Source organism: Pseudopodoces humilis, chromosome 13, assembly GCF_049639895.1.
Source record: "Pseudopodoces humilis isolate 2021_Gansu_Grassland_sample_001 chromosome 13, ASM4963989v1, whole genome shotgun sequence".
Classification (NCBI taxonomy): domain Eukaryota; kingdom Metazoa; phylum Chordata; class Aves; order Passeriformes; family Paridae; genus Pseudopodoces; species Pseudopodoces humilis.
In genome coordinates, this window is record NC_142212.1 from 3,991,258 (window position 1) to 4,011,049 (window position 19,792).

Here is a 19,792-nt window from a genome sequence, read left to right on the forward strand (position 1 = left end):
TCCTCTCCACATTTCAAAACACTACTACACATCAGAACATGGAAACAACAAGCACACGCACTGTTCCAATCTGAGTCTGTTCACCTGTATCTGAGCATCCATTCGTGTCTCACCACCACCAAATCCCTATCCCTTCCTCTGGCACTGATACACAAAAAACACGAAACTGGGAAGCTACAGAATGAAGCAAGGACAGTCAAAATGCCTTAGCTGTGCTGCTGATCCGTTCACACAAACCTGAGAATAACTTAACACCAGATCAAGGGAGCGATGATTAATGGTGCAAGGATGTCCTGTTCCTAAGAGGCACAAAGCTACAATTAACATCTAAATAGTATTTATAGGCTTCAAGTTTACCAGAATTTGTCATCAGTAGACACAAAGATCCAAAATGTAAGCTTTTAGTGCTTCAAAGTTGCCTACAAAGGAAAAATTGTATCTATTTCACTTTCACTCTATTGTTAAAGTTTTAGCATCTTGTTAAAAAGAGAACGGGCAAGATCAGCAGCTACTCTGAATCACTGTCTGACTTCCTCACTTTCCACATCTTTAAAGATAATCACAATTACATCACTAATAATCCATTATTTATCCTGATTCCCATCATCCAGTGACTGAGTAGTTTCTACACTGCCTTTTTCAAAGCTAAAATGTAACAGGAAGCAAAATCATGCATATTCTTCTTGCACCAAAAATAGCTTTTAAATAGAATTTGATATAAAGAAATGAGGGGGGAAAAGTCAGAGCCACATAAATGCCCCTCCTAAAGTTTGGAAACCACCACAAGATTTCTAGCATTTTCTCAGGCTTGGTATTTGTTAATATTTTACAGCTAATACTGATAATACAGAAAACAGATATTAAAAGAAACCGGTATTTTCAGTCATTCATCTAGACATATTTTTTAAAATGTGTTCTCAAGATTCAACTCTTATTATAGATCTTTTTCTACAAAAATCCTACATTTCATTATTCTGGCTTTGCTGAGTTCTGATCTATGAATCATCAAGAACATTCTGTGGCAAATCCATTCCAGCTTTTAAACTGAAATACAAATACATCTTTAAAGTATAAAAACAGCCACAGGCAGTTTTTAGAACAGGAATGAACTCCTTCAAGGGGCATGTACCCCAATACATTAAGTAAATAATGTGCATGGCAAGGGGGGCACAAATACACTGTCAGCATAAACTGACACAGAGTCTGCTTAATTGGATTCAGCTTCATTTAATCATCACTGCTTCAAATACTGAATCTATTTTATTAGATTTTTTAAATAAAACACACTTTCATCCCCCCGTGGCCCCTCAACCCACCCCCCAAAAAAAACAAAAAACAAACAAACAAAAAAAACCCCAGACAAACAAAAAGGAAAAAAAATAATCAACAAAACAATAAACCAGACCAACAGGTAGATGGGAGAATGGGGATTAAGTGGCCGCCGGGGTCACATCACACCAGTTCTGTGGCAAAGGCAAAAACCCCAAATCAGAGTCGGGAGCCCGGCCCAGCACTGCAGCGAGTGCTCAAACTCCTCACAGAGCCAGAGTCGGTGACAAAGGGAAAAACACGCCTTCACCAGGCTCGCCTTCTCCTGTCACATCACCCACACCCGGGAATGATGATGGAAAAGGTTAATTTTTAGCACTTTTCCTCACAGCTCCCATCTCCAGGCGGCAGCTGCCCGGCCATCGGTTGCTCTCCCTCCCATCATTACTGGCCGTGACAGAAGACCCGGCGAAACGGCCGCTCATCTTCCCCACGGGACGGGCCCGATCTCCCCGGGATAGAAAACTCCTCCGGGAAAGAAAGCAGCGAGGGCGTGCGGCGGGGCCGAGCGGCCGCTCCCGCCGGGCCGCCCCCCTCACGCGGGCCCGGGTTGGGGCTCCCTCGTACCTGGCAGTGTGAGACGACGAGGCTCTGGTTGCCTTCCCCGTGGTATTTCCATTCATTCTCATCCATCTTCTCCACTTCCATGCCCGGCCCGGGCCGCGCGGAGGGCAGGAGCTGCCGCCGGCCCCGCCGCCTCACGCCGCCACCATCGCGGCTGCGCCGCCCGCCCTCAGCCGCGGGAAGTCCCGCCCGCCGCGGGCGCCATCTTGGAGCCGGGCAGCCCCACCGCCATGGCGCGGCCGGGCAGCGCCGCCGGGGTAGCGGGAGCCCTCAGGCGCCGCGGGGGCAGAACCGGCGGCGGAAAAGCGTCTTCGGCCTCCGGGAACGACCGGTCAAAGGAGGGGGTTGCTCTGCAACGGTCTCACCTTCAGCCCTGTCTGTAGTTTTGGGCACCGCGCTATAAAAAAAACAAAAATATGTTAAGCTGTTGAAGAGCATCAAAAGGAGGCCATAAGGGTGGCAGAAAGATCGGGAGGGGAAGCCTTATATGAGGAGCAGCTGGGATGACTTGATTTGTTCAGCTTGGAGAAAAGGAGACAGGGGCCTTTAGGGAAAGAAAGAATCTAAAGAGACCTCGTCTTTATAAGGAACGCGCCCAGAGTGGGGTCGGGGCACTGAACAGGCTCCCCTCGGTCACAGCCCCGAGGCTGACAGAGCTCAAGGAGAGTTTGGACAACGCTCTCAGGGACAGGGTGGGATTTTGGGGTGTCTGGGAGTTGGGCTCTGATCCCGATGGGTCCCTTTCAACTCTGTGTCCTACGGTATGGGGTGCCCGTGGACAATGTACTCACCATGAGGAAGATGAGCTCACAGCGGAGGCTCTGTGCATGGTCCAACCCAAAATAGGGAAGGTTCTGACCCCTCTGGGACTGCATTTCACAGAATCACTTCAGCTGGAAAAGACCTCCAAGACCATCAAGTCCAACTTAAAACCAGTCACCACGTTATAAACCCGTCACTAAGTGCCACATCCAGTCTTGCCTTGAACAGCTCCAGTCACTCCCAGTGACTCCACCATCCACCTGGGCAGTCCCTCCCAATGTCTTTTCAGACACAGTTTCCAGCTACACTGGTTTGAATTTTACAGATGTTGATCTTGCAGTCAAGTGTCTGTTTAATTAGCCTTGTGCTCCAATACACCAGGTCATTCAAAGACCTAATGTTACAAGCAGAAAGATCAGTGTCTGTGTAGCATACTTTAAAAACTAAACACTAAGCTGTTTTCCCAAGTATGAATATACACATACTTGATTTATGATAAATAGAAAATCTAAACATCCAAATGCACTATCACATGCCCAGGATTAAAGTCTAGAACCCTTAATCTAGTAATTTTTATGACTGACTTGACCACATGCAGCAAAACTTACCCTTCAATGACCATTTTAAAACAATCCCTCTCTGAAATTCCCCCTTTTCTTTCCTGCTTCCTCACAAGGCTCTTCATGACAGGGCCCAGGCTGACACAAAAGGAGGTAATTAACACTCAGAAGCTTTCCTCTGTATAATGAACATTTGTATAATTTGGATAGTACCCAAGCTTGACTCGCTATTGCAGCTTCTCTGAAGAAAGTCAAAGTGAAGTAAACTCTCCCTTTTTTTACAGAGAGAGAAGATGCACCTAGAAGGCTGAAAATAAAACTTGCATAAATCTGCAATGAGTCATTGATTTATTTTTTTTAAATGTGTGGTGTAACTTAAATACATCATCCAATTTCACTAAAAAATGGGGGTTAAACAAAATATGTGTTAAATACTAACATAATCACTTTTCCTTTTTTAGCATACTATACAGTTGTACATGAAAAAGGAATTCTTGATCTTTTAGCCATTTGATAAATGAATATGATGAAAATAATGACAGTGTCTTTAAAGTAGGTTTCTGTTATCTGAGTTTGCAGAGTTTCTCTATGTTGTGTTACTAGAAATGCATATCTAAAATACAAGAATTAACCATACTATTCAGACTTCTAAGAGTGTTATAAAGAAATTTCACTCAGGACTGTAAGATTGTGGTATTTATGAAACTTTCATTTAAAAATAACTGTACTTCAGGGAAATAGTATTTGAACACTTATTAGGCTTACACTGAGAAATACATAGAGAAATAATACCAATGTATTGTTGTGCAATGGCACAACTAATTTGTCTCAATTTTAAAAGGAACTCTAGCATAGCACATTCTTTCACAGACCTGAAAAATGCATACCCCTAGAGTTAAAAATAAAGTGGAGGTTTGAGTGCATGGGTAAAGAGCACTGAGGGCACCAAGTTTTAACATATTCCTCCTCTCTAGCAGGGCACTTACCCCTCCACCTTTTCCTCCAGCATTCCAAGGTGCAGATCTACCACTTGGGCAATTTGAGGTGGTGCTCTGAAAATACACTGGTGAAACTTAAACCTGGAGGGACAAAAGCCTATTTAACATATGTTACTTCTCCCTGCATTATCAGGTCTTATTACTCATTTCAGGTGTTATCTACAACATGCTTGGACTGCAATATCAGAAGCTTTAGTGCCGTTTATGATATTCAGGTATTGCTTAACTGGAATTCCCCATCAGGTGGTATAACTACAGCTGGTGTGGACATACCTGGATGGGTTTTAATTAGATACCTTGAGGTCTGCAAGCACAGAGCTCAGTGACCTGCAAAATCCACCTGGGGATCTCAGCAGATGGCCAGGTATCCCGTGGTATTTCAGTATGTAAATAAAGGAGTTTAAAACTGCAGCGGGAATGCATAATGTAATAGTACCTTCAGTTCTCCAGCCCCCACTTCATCCCCTCAGCAGTTCTTTTTTTTGATGTCACATGAAGGAGTTGGGAGAGCATCATAAGCCTGAAATCTCTTTTCCTCAGAAAAACTGCATTGTGCTTCATGGCACAATCCCTGTTTCTTGGGATACTTTGCTAGTAGGAAGACATCAACACTGGACTTTCTAATTTGCCATCTTTTGACATTTGTAAGTTCACCAGGGAATGAGAATGAAATTATTAGAACAGTCCACAGTTCACTTACTTTTGAGGAGGGGAAAAAAAAGTATAAGGTGAGTATTTAATGTTAACATTCTTTGCTATAAAAAGTTCATTAAATCCACATCTGAGGGAAAAAAAATAGCATTAGCTGAGACTTGTGATAAAATTGGGTGCCAATAATACAAAGATCTTGTAAGCTCATGAGAAAGATTTTTGCTATAATAGGTACATCTTGGTTCTCCTCGTTCCTAAAATGAAAGGCTTCTATATAAAAGAAAGGATATTTTGTTCTTTATGAAAAGAATAATCATGACACAAAAGATCCTATCCTGTGACCTAGAAACATCTCCCAGAGAAATCAGGTTTAAAAATCACAAATTCAAGCCAACAAGTCCAAAAATATTAAATGGACTTGATAATATGACAGTGAAATTGTGCTACAAAATACTATTTGTTTTAAACTACTACACCATTTTCAGTTCCAAAAGATAGAATTATGTTTAAATAGGATTTAGTTTCATACTTTTATTATACTCAGACCAGCAGAAATGGAATATACTTATGTAACTCACATCATTCAAATTTTCAAGCTTTGGGATTTTTTTTTTCATATCAGGACAACACCACTGCTCCATGCCACTGCTATTTCTTGAATCCCTGTTTTTTCTACATAATTTCACACACATATTGTAAGTGCTGGGAATTTCATGCTCCAGCATTTCAGCTTCTCACACTGACTGAGAATCACTGACCCTACAAAGAAAAAAGATTAGAATAGGACTGGAGTGTGTCATGTGGTGGCTTTTTTAGAAAGCATAAGTGGTGCTTTGAACCACAGTAAAATATTATAGAAATAAAGGAAGTCATGGCTTCAGAAATAAGGCTGTAAATAATGAGAAAGGTAACTTTACGTGAATGAAGACACATCTGTGTTGTTAGCAGATAAGAGCTTGCACAACTTACCACAGATGTGGATAAACAGACATTATAACTATCAAGAACTTTAATTGCTGCATACAGTCTGAGGGAGTTATAAAGTTATAAACACAGCATAAAGAAGAACTCTGTACTGTATATCTAACTCCAAAGGATTTCCAGGACAGACAATATTTTTTACACATAGACAAGATAATTAAAATCATTTCCTATACACAGGAGGCCTGTATGTTTATCAAACAGAAAAATAAGTATTTACCAGTGTGACACGACCCAAAACACAAACAAATGAAAAAGTGTTGGGGTGAATTTTTTTGACTGGTAAGAGAAAATATATGGAAAAGAAAATCAACTGCAGGAGGTCATTAAAGCAAAAGACTGTGGTGAATTCCTAGTAGTTTTGACAGGGCATTAAGGCAGAAAGGAACAAGACCAACCCCATCTAAGCACCTCCTTAAAGTCTGTTCTTACAGCCTCTAATCTGCAGGCAAGGAACGAAAGATGGAATAAAGGGCTTTTAGGTCTTGCCTTGTATTAAAGGGAATACCAGCAACTAAAAACCAAAATACTTTTTCCATAAAGAGGTGAAAGCAGAGTGGTTCTGTAGCCTGGGCAGAACTCATGTAGCCACAGGACTTGTGGTGCTGCCAGGCCAGGCTGACACTCCTCAGTGCAGGCACTTGCTGTTAATGTCACACTGTTTGCTCACCATCAAACACCTCTTGCAACTGCTCCTGGGAAAACACTTTATTGTGTCCTATCACAAATATACCCCAGCCTTGGACCTGTTAATGGTTAAAGGACAGCATTCAATTTCTTTTTGACTCAAGTGAACCTCTTTAAACAGGGAAGAGGACATCTAGATTAAACTGGTTTTCAGCTAAACCACCATAATTTGGCAACACCTCTATAGGAAACCTTGAAACCTTTCCTGTTAGAATTTCTAGTTCACTGAGTACAAGGACTCCTGAAGATAAATTACTAATTGGTGTAAATTGGTCACAAGTTAACATTTCAGTTTATACCCAGAAATGCCAAACTGCAATAGATGGGAAACACCAAACAGCAATATATAGAGTGGTACAGACACACTAGGCATCAGTTTCTTTTGTACTTACTGAGAAATTCAGATATCTGTTCCTTGGCACAGCTGCTGAATACTTGCAAAGATAGAGATCCTTCAGTTCATACATACTACATTTTATTGACTGTAGTGTTAATCATTTTGGATTTATCCCAGTATGCAAATGGCATCATAAAATTTAATGTTCCCCCCAACCAGCTCTCTTGAAGAACCCAATTTACAGGAATTGTCATGATTTATAACAATAAGCAGAACTGATAAATAACCAAGAGACGCCTTCTCAAATTCTAAGCCACAGATTATCTGTCATCTCCAATACATAAACACAGATGTAATGCAGGTCCCAAGCAGAAACACCAATATAAACATTATAGAATCTCAAAAGGGTGATCTTGTTCTCCATTCCAAATCTGGCCATATATTATTCCTGTGTCTCTCACATCACCCTTGACACCTGGACACCCATGAGTCATCTCAGAGCAGATTATTCATCAAGTGAATGGTTGAATTTTCTCTGGTGAGATTTTTTTTTCCCAAAAAATTGTTTAGTTGACTCAGCAGAGCAGTGTGACACACAGCACAGCCACACAAGTGCTCCAGCCGTCACTGGAGGAGGAATGGGAACACATCCCAAAGCATCCGGGAGCACAGGATTTGCCATTCTGCTGCCAGCTCACTCTCAGACCACATTAAGCTGATTATGAAACTGCACTTTGAGCAGCTGCAGAACCTCCTGGCAGGGCGAACACGCGGGGCCCTTCCAAGGAAAGGAGAAAACGCACAGAAGGAACAGATACCTCTGGGTGTGCTCTGAAAAATCAGCAGAGAGCACAACAATGAGGAAATGTTTTGGGAGAGAGAATTACGGCTCATTCAGCAGTGCAGGAGCTGTTACTGACAAGGTGTTTGGGTTGGTTTGTTTTTTTCCTCTCTCCCCCAGAAAAACACATGTATTTGAGTTCTTCCATGCCTTCCATCTACCCAGGTTATAAAAAAGAATTGAAGGGAGCTGCGCCATCACAGGATCAGTGATAACACATTCCACTAAACTTTATTGATTTAAAACAGCTATTTCAAAGGTGTCAGTCTACAGCTCTCTTGATTAAGGTGGAACAAAGTGGATACTTAACAAGTGATTATGAGATGTCTGCCAAAATCAAGTGCAATATCCATTGCAATAAAAACCTTAATGATAGTGTCTCCCTTGTATACTCATTACTAATATTTATGCTTTTGTTTCATGTCACACCTTTCCAATAGATTTCCAGGAAAAAGAAAAATCCAAGTTGCTTGGAAAAGAACTATTCCTAACAGTGTCAGAAAGATAAATATATTGGAATATATATACATATATATACACACCCAGATCTCTCAAGTCAAGCTTTTTAGCAAGGAATTAAATTTTAGATTATTGAGAGATAAATTATTGAGCATAAATGATTATTGAGCATAAATTCTAGATTAAATTCTACACTTATTAAAACAGAATCAGGCCCAAAAGCAGTGAAGCCCCTTCTCACCCAAAGCTAGTCACCTTGGAAGGTACAAATCCATCTGGCATGAATTTATAGAATAAAAGGATATACCCTGACGAGCTACTTGATAGCTGGTTCTGAACCTAAGAATTTATGACACTGTGTTAGAGTGAAAAAAAATTGGCAAGGCGAGGCATTTACATTTACCAAATCATAGCTGGAGCAGGCATTTCATTGCAGTTACAGGTTTCCAGGGGTTTACAGTATTGCAAAATAGATAAAATAGGAAACAGCCTCATCTGCTGGTTTAAGGAGACACTATCAGGTGCATAACTTTTTTTTCCCTCTCCACCTACATCTCCCAAATCTTATAGAATAAAATTTATAGGATTGAAATCTGGGGTTGTTTGATTGTTTTTCAGTAGCAAAGCCATATGCACACACTCCTCATATGACTGGGAGATTGCAGGTAGTTCACTGAAAGGAGTAGCTCTGAATGTCCTTTCTGGCTCCTGGTTATTAATACAGACAGAGTATTGCTCAAAAGCTTCCCATTATTTAAGTTTCTTGTACTTTTACTTAAGCTTCACAGTGTTCCTAAATCAGCTATTCCATAGCGCTGTTTATTTCAAACAGAAATGTTTGATGGACATTTTTGCTGTTTTTTCTTGTTTTTTTAAGAATTTAAAAAGCACTTCTGAAATAAAATTTTTGAAAAACACGCTAATTTATTTTATTAAACTTTTTATTAAAAAGCTTTAGCATTGAAGCAATCATGAAGAAATTAATTGGAAACAGTATGGCATTAACTTAATGTATTTTTCTTCTGTCTTTTTAGTCTCAATGCACCAGAAGAGGTTCAAAGACAATGGAAAATAAAAGAAGGAAAAATTTGAAATAGGAATAAGGATTACACAGATGTAAAGATGCAGTCAAAAAGTAGAAGAAAGGAAGACAGAAGCAAATAATACCAGAAAGGTGCAGAATATCAAAGGTCCTAAGGCTGAACTGTTATTTTTTTAAGCAAATTGCATTTCAGAGTTTAGTCCTAGAACATAATTTACCATGATGTGAAAATCATACCATAACTATTCTTTATCAAGGACACAGTACTAAACCAAAATTGCATAAAAAGGCTTTAGAAAATATTAGATTCACATAGATTCAAAGTGAGAAAATGCCATTTCAGAATAACCCATGTTATCTGCCAAACTCTGGCAGAACTTGCTTACAGCCATTACTCAAAAAAGGAGCAGCCTCACCAGAACTTACCTGTTCTCTGTACAGTTATACATGTATTAACCTTCCTGAACAATCTGAGAGGTGAAGAAAATGTTTATTGGAAGATCCTTGTACAAGGATCACTCTATGATCATTCAGAGTAAAGGACAAATATACAGATTGTATCATCTAAGCTTTTAGCCTTCCCCCAAATGCATTTTCTGCCACTCTGTGAACATTTCCCAAGGGCCCTTCTGAATTCTGAGAAAAAGCCTGAATTTCCCATCACATCCATCTTGTGCCCCCACTCTCCTCATCTGCCTACAGGCATTATTTTACCACTCTGGGCTCTTCCCACAGGGGATATTTTGCAGAATGTTTTGATGGAATATCAAATAATGCTGCTTATGCATTATCTTTTTACTGAGACAAGAGATCATTGGAACACTGGGACAGAGCAAAGCCCTCACTGGGAAAAGAATCCCACATAAAGAGCTTGATCTATCACAAATTTCCCCTTACTAGCAGTGGATTTGGGAAGTGAGGCTTTATTTCATAACCAGAGATGCTGCACTTTATAAGCTGTAATTTCCTTCCTGGTGGAGCATTCTTGTACCATGTTCTACCAGGACAGTTGTAGCTTAGAGGTTTTTGGTTATCACACCGTCCTTTTGAACCATGGTACATGATATAAAAGTGAATTATCCTTTCCTGTCATCAAAGTTTCAGGCCCACTCCTTCACATTACTGCAAACTTAAAATACCCATTTGATTTCAAATATATTTTAAATTCTTGCAGAAGCAAATTAGAATATTTGGTTCTAACAAATATTTACCTTTAGCAAGAATAACCACCCTCCCACCAATTTCCTAAAGCAATCATTCCAAACAATATGTCTAAAGTAAAGGAAGTGTCAATGATAAGTAATTTCAATTAAAATAAATGCACAGGAACCCTTTAATGTGAATGGGGAGTTTATATAATACATGAGAGAAAGAACACTGACCTACTGCTTTATTTGGTTTTGCACAGAGATGGCCACAAAGACACCAAGTGGATGTAAAAATTTAAAAAACAGTCTCCTTTCCAAAAAGTATAAACAAAGATGCAAATAGCAGATCCATAAATAAACCATGAGGGTAGAAAAAACAAAAAATCCCCCAAGACTCTTAATCATTGAAAAGCTCAGCTTTGTCTTTTTATAAAGAGGGAAACTACCTTTAGGTTTTGCATATGAGGTTTTCAGTTCCTCTCTTTTCCTGCAGCACAGTGAAATGTTTGTTATAACACAGGACTACAGGCTGTAAATGGTAACCTGCCTTTCACAGTGTCTCTTGGGCAGCAGGTGTCCCATTACTCTGACACAGGGAAAACACTCAACAGCTACTGAAAAACACTGGTGGAATGAGGTGAGAGGCATCACTGATGTGGCACACGTAGGAAAGAATAATATTGGGAACAAACTAGAGAACAGTTTGGCTGCATCCACATGAATTCCATTGTGAAAACAGTGCTTACAAATTTAGGGGGAACAGAAGGAAGGATGAACAACACTCAGTGATTTTCAAACAAAAAGAAACAAATGCCAATTAAAGACATCAGCATGTACTTGGGGGGAAAAAGGGTTAAAAATTGCAAATTAGGCATGAAACAGGAGACAACGATATAAATGAAGAATACTTACTGGTGTCACCATTGAACAATATGTTTTAGGGCTACTATTTCACTGGCAGTTTTAATGAAGAACAAAGATAGCTGTAAACAGGCATAAAGCTGAGATGCTGAAAATGGAACTCCAGGTTTGTTTAATTATGTGCCTGAAGCAGTGGAAATAACTCATTACAGCAACATGTTAAATATTTAGTTTACAAGCAGTTACCCACACTGAGAGATAGGTTACAAAAAGAGCAATAAGCCAGCAGTGTCACCCCCAAAAAAAATCCAATATTCAGAAGTATTGAAGTAATCACCAAAGGAAAAAACTGCTGTGAATTTGCAAGTATTCTACAGCTGATTAGTAGAAGATATATGGGGGGGGAAAAAAAAAAGTATTTAAGATCCTGTCTGATATGCTGAATATGTTACAGGTAAGTTTTTCCAAAAGCATAATTGTTTACCCCCACGTAGTTAACAAAGCTGATATCAGATCTCAGTATTCCCAACAACAGTTCCCTGTGAAGTGATAGTGGGACAGATAATTCTCTTTGCAAAAGGAGGTTCCAGGCCATTTAAAATACTGCTGCCAGTTAGAACAGACTACAAAAGGCTCATTGCAATATAGTGTTACACTGGCCAGTCCAGTACAAAAACAGGAGCTATAATAAGGCTGAAAGAAATGCCTCATGGAAGCGCTGGATTCACATTCCCTTTTTATCCAGTGCTGGTTACTGTCCCAATTCATTGTCAAGATGTGGTGTCTGCCAATAAACAAACATTCATTTCTCTTCATTTCATGTTGATGCAAACATTTAACAGGTTTAACGAGAAAAGATTATGTGAAAGACAGATTCTGAAAGGGAAGCAGGGAAGGGGAAAGGACAACAAGCACTGGTATGTGCTTTTCTGCTGATTTCTAGTCACAAACTGAGACAGCCCCCTCTGGATCACAGCTAAAATGAAGCCCTTTGGGGATGTTCAATGTCCACTGCTTTAGAACACATTTAGAAAAATAATCAATATTCAAGGTTTGAGGAAAGAAAAGGAAATATTTTAGAAATCACCACACAGCTTCCCTGAATATACCATCAAGCCATATGGTGCACGCGTACAGTTGTGACACAACACAGATAAATTATTTTCCTTTCTGCTGAGGTGACTCACAGAAGAGCTCAGGTTTCAGCTACAATTAAATCTTCATTTGATCCTTCAGCAATTGGAAGCAGCTTCACAAATCTAACACAGGGCTCAGTTAAACAGTGCAAGTGCCTCAAGTGTTCATCCAGCCCTGAGCCAGAAGGCCTTAAATGCTAAACACAGGAGGAATTCCACTGACTCCTCAGAAGCAACAGCTTAAAAAGCATAGCATTGAGTCATTGAAAAAGGCCTGTCAGAGACATTAGCTAAACATCAGTGAAAAGACTAATGACAAAATCAAGTGTTGCATAAATATTGCTGCTCATGACTCTGAATTAATTTTGTTCAGAAAAACCTCCATCCATCAAAATACCTAATTCCACATCAAATGTTCAGCACTTCTACTAAATTCAAGTACATACTTAATTACTCTTAATTGATGACTTAGCATGCACACATCAACCACTTCAAAAGTTAGCTCACAAGCCACATCAAAATATCCAATGGTTTCAGTATCAGTCTATCACACTGTGAGGCAAAAAGAACAAAACAACCCTCTGCCAACATATTTGTGCATCTTTTTCCTACCAAGCAGGTAGGATATTACCAGGAAAAAATAATGTCCAGAACTCTTGCATCATCCCTTAACATGCAGTCAGGAGAGATGTGACCTCTGGTACATACAGAAAATACCCAGCACACTTCCCAGAAGAGAGTATTTGTATGAGTAATACATTATTTTGAGCCCTAAATAAAACATTGTCTCATCATACACATTATGAGAATTCTGTTCCCATTTATTCTTGATAATCCAAATTCACAGAGTGAGATAAGGCAAGCCTAAGGGGTCAGCCTTTATAGTAATCCATCCCAAGAATGTATAAAAGGTGAAGCACTGTAGTAGTTTATGTTCTTTTCCATCACTCCTACATGTGTCTTTATGCAAATTTAACCCTCAGGTTGCACATTTGCAACAGAAACATTCACAGAAGGTTGCTTTGATGCTAATGATGCTGAATAAATAATATGTAGGGGACTAGAGCCAAGTGTCAACTGCTTATTGGTGTCATAGATACATACAGTTATTAAAGTAGAATTTCATATAAAAATGCGGAACACAAGGAATTCTCATTAGTATTTTGATCACCTATACGCCGCATGCAAAAGTTTAGGTCTTGCAGGTAATGTAATTTCTAAGTATTTGTAAATATTTATAAATAACAGGCAAATTCCTTTCTCTCTTCAGAGTCCCAGTGGAGGAAAGCAAGTTCTGTGGTGACACTCAGTGTAAAATTAAGTTTAGTAGCTTGAGGATACAACAATCTTGCTTCTATGCAGCGTCCTCTTCTGACTACCCAGAAGTGCTGCAGCAACCAGGCCCCAGACAGATCATGAAGTATTTTATGAAGTATTTTATCTAGAACCTATCTTTTTCCTCAGTTTCTTGTGTGTTTGTTCATTTTTCCATTCATGTAGCAGAAAATCCCAGGAGTTACACAAGTAATATCAGTCATCTGAGGCCAAAGTCACTAGCTGATCATTGAAATGATCAATTTAAACCCAGTTTGCGTGACTGGGCTCTTGCCTCATCCCAAACACCACCCTTCAGGCACAACAGCTGTACAGTAAAAACTGCTTTATCAAGTTCACTGTACTCACTACTACACAACTACAAATAAAGCTGATAAGAATTTATCTCCTAAAAAGTTTATATTGAAATATGCTGCATCACAGTATCTACAAAGACTGAATTTACTTTTATACATGGATTTGTCTTTTAAAAATGTGTTTTGTTTCAGAGATGAACTTTCATACTTGGCATATCTCCAGGATTATGAATTTATTTCTCTAAGATGGGTATTTATTTAGCACTAGCAGTTTGCTTGAAACATTATCAAACATTTTGATGATTTAATATTTCTTCTTCCTACTGTTTTGAAGTTATTTTATCAAGAGAGATATTTGCAGCTTTGTCTCTCAGTGACTTAAGACTAATTTGCTATTTAGTTTAGCTGAACAGACATTGTTTTTTCCAGCTTTTGTTTCTTTAGATTTTTAAGAACCACTATGAGAAATAGCTGATATTATAGAACAGCTAACAAGGCTATGCAAATATCACTATCAATAATCCAGAGGCCAGTAGTTTAAAGCAATGATAATACCAAGGTGGTCACAAATCACAGCTTAATTTGCCCCCTCATTGCCTCCTGACACTTTCTAGACATTAATAGTCCTGCTGATTGCAAACAAGGGGCAACTGAATCTCCCAAACAGAAAAAAGATCCTTCCATGTAATTCCATCTCAAAATATATTGCCCACCAAAGTTATTCAAATTACAAGCTAAAACCAGCAGTTTACTTCTCAATGAAAATTTTACATAGCCTTCTAATAGAAAGCAAAATATCACTTGTTAGTCCTGGAATAAATTCATTCCCCAGAAAGAAAACCATGAAAATAAGTAAGTCCATTACTTCTATAGCAGATATATTACTAAGAGTGACTCTGGAACCATGAGAAAAATAATTTATAAAAAGCATCAACCTTATTAGTCAGGAGCCAGCATACCTCTATTACCCAAGAATACAAATCTTCCCACTCTGCCATGGCAACGTGGATCAGCCTGGAGAATCACAAACAACCAAAGTGATGGCTGAGTGCTGCTACACTGAAACAGTGTGAGGCAGAAATTAAGATTAGATCCAAATTCTGAGTCATAATTAAAGAAAACCAAGGTGAAACAGAAAAAAAGCCAACATATGCAGATTATTGTGAAGTTAAAAAAAAATCTGAAGGAAGTTAAAAAGATGAGAGGAAAATCCATGATTCAAATAGCCAAGAAAATCAGTTATACAAAGGTAAAGACCTTTTAAGATACATCAGCATTTAAATTAATTCTAGATTTGAAAAGAGGAAGATGGTAAAATTACTAAAGTGATCAGCAAAATGCTAGAAGTGATCAGTATTTGTGGGTGTGATTGTATTTGGCAATGTAGATAACTAAAACACATGGCATTCTAGATAAAATAACAGTGAAGAACGCATTACAGGAATTAAAAGTGAGTTAAGTGAAAGACCTCGTGTTTTTAGGAATTCTGTCAGGACTTCTGCATTGTTCTCAGTGAAGTGAGGCTCGCAGCACTGTCAGTGCTGGTGAACGGCAAATCGTGGTGGGAACAGAGCGAGCCAGATCAGTTGGTTCACTGCACTCATTCCCTGGGAACACATTCTTGGGCACATATTAAAAATGGAACAAGTGTTGGCAGAAGGCATGTATGTAAATCCCAGTTAAAAGAAAATTATTTATGCTCAGACTTTAAAAGCTTGATCTTTTTAATCCCCTAAATACGAAAAACAGGCTTAATTTGATGCCAATATAAAGTGCTACACACTGAAAAGCCTTTCATCTTAAGGATAAGGAAATAAGGATACCAATGGTTAAAAACTAAACCTAAACATCCCAAATTTCACATTTTAATTTACCTAGCTCTAAAGGTAATAGAATCTGAAACAAATACAGAGAATCCCCTTCTCTCTTGAAGTTCTCATAACAAAACCATTCATCTCTGTGCTCTTAGGTCCAGCTAACGAGTCAGGGTGGTGACAATAATTTCAGTATAGAAGTGGCCAGGCTATATAAACTAACAGGACCTTCTGTCTCAGGTGGATTTTACCACTCAGACAAATGTTATGTAATTAATTTGGCAGCAAGCCAATATTTTGGATTGCAAATGCACACTTTTGTTCCTCTCTATTCCAGCTTTAGTTACCCAACAGTTAACCCATCCTCATCCAAACAAGCAGGTACTGATTCTTCTCCATGTGTTTTCTTTGTTTCAAGGAGGCCAGCATGCAATAATCCTCCCTGCAGAATCCAAACCAGTCTGTTCTAATTCATGACTGGTGAGATGTGGTCAGTCTTGTGTGACAAGTACGTCACTTTAAAGATGTCAAGGTTTTGCCTTGTTTGTTGCAACAGCAGAACACAAAACTTAACACCTTGCAGGGAAAACAAAGTTGATTTTCTTTACCTCCTCCAAATAACTGCCTCCCCAAATTACTACCAAGCACTCTACTCCCTCAGAACAGCTTTTGTGCTGTCAGTACATCTTTGACATTTTTAAAAGCAACAGAATGCAGTTCTAGATAGCACAGATATCACGGTGTTTTTAGTTGTAGCTCAAGTGTTTTCTTTGCTTCAATGGGTTTTGTTCAACTCCCCCGGTGTCCCCCACCTATTTGTCTGCAGAGTGACTTCAGCTCTGTGCAAGTAGCTTAAATAAATGAAACTTAACTTGCATTAAAATGCCCATTCAATGATAGACATCAAACCTACAGAGAGCAAAGGACACTGGAGAAGTGGTATTATATAACATCTGAAACATCCCATTGCTTGGGGGAGGATTAATAAAAGCAGCAGAATCCATCACGGCTGGATTAACCCAGGCTCTTCTCTGCTCTTGTCTCCATGTCTGTCATGAACAGACACCAGGCAAGAACAGAACATCTGAAGAACCTGCTGTACCCTCCTTCACCTCAAACCACACCCAGCAGCTGGAAATCATATCCTGTCTCCCAAGACATCTTCAATTCCACTTCAAGTGTTTCCTGCTACGGAAAACCTCCTGTTCAGCTGAAGACTTCATACCTATCTTTTGCAGTGGGCTGTTAATATAATGTACAGCAAGACCAATTACCTTTCAAATGAAATTTAATCAAAGAAGGCACCTCACCCTTAGCAGATTTAAAGTTATTCTGTTCAATTACTGACAAATGTGTCAAATACATCCCTTAGAGGTCCCAAGGAAATAGGATTACCCACACTGAATATTCATCAGAGAGGAAAAGGAAAGTGTTACTGCCTCCCCAAGAGAATAAAACAATGTCATGAGAACCGATTTCCAATCTTATCTAATAAAAAGGCAATTTGCCACCAGACCTTTAACACCCATTTGTTAAAGTAACCCAGAAACTTATTTATTGGAGCGATAGACTAGAAACACACAATCAATTTTTCACAGAGTTTTAATTACTAAGAAAATTGCACTACGCATTTCCTCCAGATTAAACAAATAGCACTAGACAAGCCTGCCTCCGAGATAATAAGCAAACAGCAAGAAGCAAGCCACGGCTTTTTCCAAGGCAAACAAAGAAAAAACCTCTTTGAGAGCTGGAGTTCTGCCCTTTCCAGTTTGCCCAGACTTGCCCCTTCCCTCGCTGTATGTTATACCATGTTATTGACATAGCACAAGGAAGGTTTTTTTGCTGACATACTCACTCCAGACAAAGCTCCCTTTCATCAAGTGTTCAACCGTGCTCCAACACCAGGCTACAGAAATCAGCAGTGCCAGGCAGCCTCCTATGGCTGAATTAGAAACCACTGCTTCTTAGAATAGGAATCACAATATCTGTAAATTAATCCTTTACTGGGATATCAACACTAAGAACATCCACATAAACCAGCAACACAGAGTTTCGTCATTACATCAAATCTACTGTATTTGATACCCTCACTAAAACAGTGCCCAACTGGTATTAGAGACCCTGACAAAAATAAGGAACTCAAAGCCAGAAAGAACAAGATTTACCTTCCAGACAAGCCAAGGCAATCACAGCATTGATGATAATTTTCACTCAAGCTTCCTATATGGTGTAAAGTTGCAGTTTTAATCCCCAACTCCATTTCCTTATAAACTCAAGTTGTTTTTGTTTTTCTTTTTTGCAACAGATCAAATATTAGAAGACTACCTTTGCTTCCCTTCAATACCAAAAGAAAAATCCACCCAGTTCTACACTGATTATTCAGCTTAAGACAGGCAGCCAGCAAGCTTCGCCAAAACTGAGTGTTTTGTTCTGATCTGAAATAAAGATGCATGTTCTCCACTACACCTCTTTAACTACAAAGCTTTCTGCAATTATTAGAAATGGAGAGAATAAGCCTTGAGAGCAATGTTAAAAGCCTGGGGAAAAAAACAACAAAAAAAACCCAAACCAAAACAGAACACCAAAACAAGTCAGAAGCATTTTAAGCAAGTCTTTATTTTCCTACTCCCATAACTAGAGATAACAAGACAACTAATTCCCCACTTCTTTTTGCTAAAATATTGGGGTGTGATGGAACCCAGCCTTCAAATAAATGCATGCTTTGAAAAAGGAAAAATTAAGAGTTATTTCTGTGATTTGTGCCTCACAGTCAAACTTGAATGACCCTGAGAGAAGTCTGTGCAGACAAATCACTGGAAAGAGTCACGTGCAGTTTATTAGTTTCCCACCCCCTCTTTGTGTTATTGCAAATTGCAGATTTTTTTTTTAGCAAGTACCAATTTTGACTAAAACCCATCATAAAGAGTGCTACAATACTGCTTTTTATTACAAATAGGCAAAACTTTTTCCAAAATATAAATGTGTAAAACAATCCACCAACTGTACAGAGCATTTACAGGACACAACCCAGAAAGGAACATGCAGCATAAAGAACTGCTTTATACATTTAGCCCTTGGCTACGAAGAACTTGGCAGTATACCACGACTTTAATGACTATAGGGTGAAAAAAATAACTAAAACCAAAAAAGCTCGGTTACATCTAACTTTACCACGAGGTTGGGATACATACAACACCGTACAGGGAAGAGTTGTTTTTAACTAGAAACCGTCATCATGTTGTAACTCTTGGAAGGGCTGGATCTGCCAATTCTCCACTCCTCCTTGCAGCTGGTCCTGCTCTCCAGCTGTTTGGCCGCCTTCCCCCCAGGCTGGGGGCTTTCGTACAGCACACAGATAGACCCGTCCTCACCTATGCGATAGGACACTTCGAAGGGGTCGACCCACAGCGTTAATTCGCTGGGTAAGAGCTGGAAGAGCCTCTCGTGGCTCAGTCCGATCATCCCCGCCGCTTTTCCTATCAAGGGGTCCATCTTATGGTTGATCCTGATGCAGCGGTAGCCGGAGCCCTTGGAGGGCACCAGGGGGAACCAGTGGTGCTTGTAGTGCTCTGCGGGAGGGAACAAAGAGGAGCTTCTGCGCGGGGGCTGCGCTCCGCCGGACCCCGCGGGATGCGGGAGGGACGCGGGGGGACGGAAAGAGGGGATGCAGGGGATGCCCCCCGGCACTCACCGCGCATCGCCTCCTGCAGGCACTCGCGGAAGCACCGCAGCTGCTCCTCGCCGACCCCGCCGGCGGCCCGCAGGAGGCGGGTCACGAACGCGGCCGCCGTGGAGATCTCGGTCCTCATGTCCGCCCCGGCCCCGCTGCCAGCCCGGCCCGGCCCCCGCGGCCGGGGGCGGCTCCGCGCAACAGCCGCACGGCGCGGGCGGGGCGGGGCGGGTTTGTTGTGCTGGCGGTGGGGCGGGCCCGGCCGGACGCACGGCCAGCCCGCCACACGGACAGCCCGCCCCGCCGGGCAGCGCTCGGTGG

General features: G+C 40.2%; 2 protein-coding genes across 3 annotated transcripts in view; both read right to left on the minus strand.

Annotated features, from left to right (window-relative positions):
• Window positions 1-19,792, minus strand: part of IPPK (inositol-pentakisphosphate 2-kinase) — a 49,705-nt gene that overhangs the window by 28,005 nt on the left and 1,908 nt on the right. The window contains exon 1 of one of the 2 annotated variants that reach the window (XM_005522210.3): window positions 1,897-2,030. The exons of the other annotated variant lie outside the window; for it this stretch is intronic. Coding sequence (XP_005522267.1) covers window positions 1,897-1,977 — 81 coding nt within the window. The 5' untranslated portion in view covers window positions 1,978-2,030. Of the gene's footprint in view, window positions 1-1,896; window positions 2,031-19,792 lie in introns of those variants that run through there. 2 annotated transcript variants of the gene reach the window in all.
• LOC102102431 (protein BTG1-like) lies at window positions 18,398-19,667 on the minus strand. The gene is made up of 2 exons (XM_014251549.2): window positions 19,493-19,667; window positions 18,398-19,370 (listed from the first exon to the last, which is right to left on the minus strand). Exons 1-2 carry the CDS (start codon window positions 19,608-19,610, stop codon window positions 19,018-19,020), a joined length of 471 nt encoding a protein of 156 aa, XP_014107024.1. The 5' UTR covers window positions 19,611-19,667; the 3' UTR covers window positions 18,398-19,017.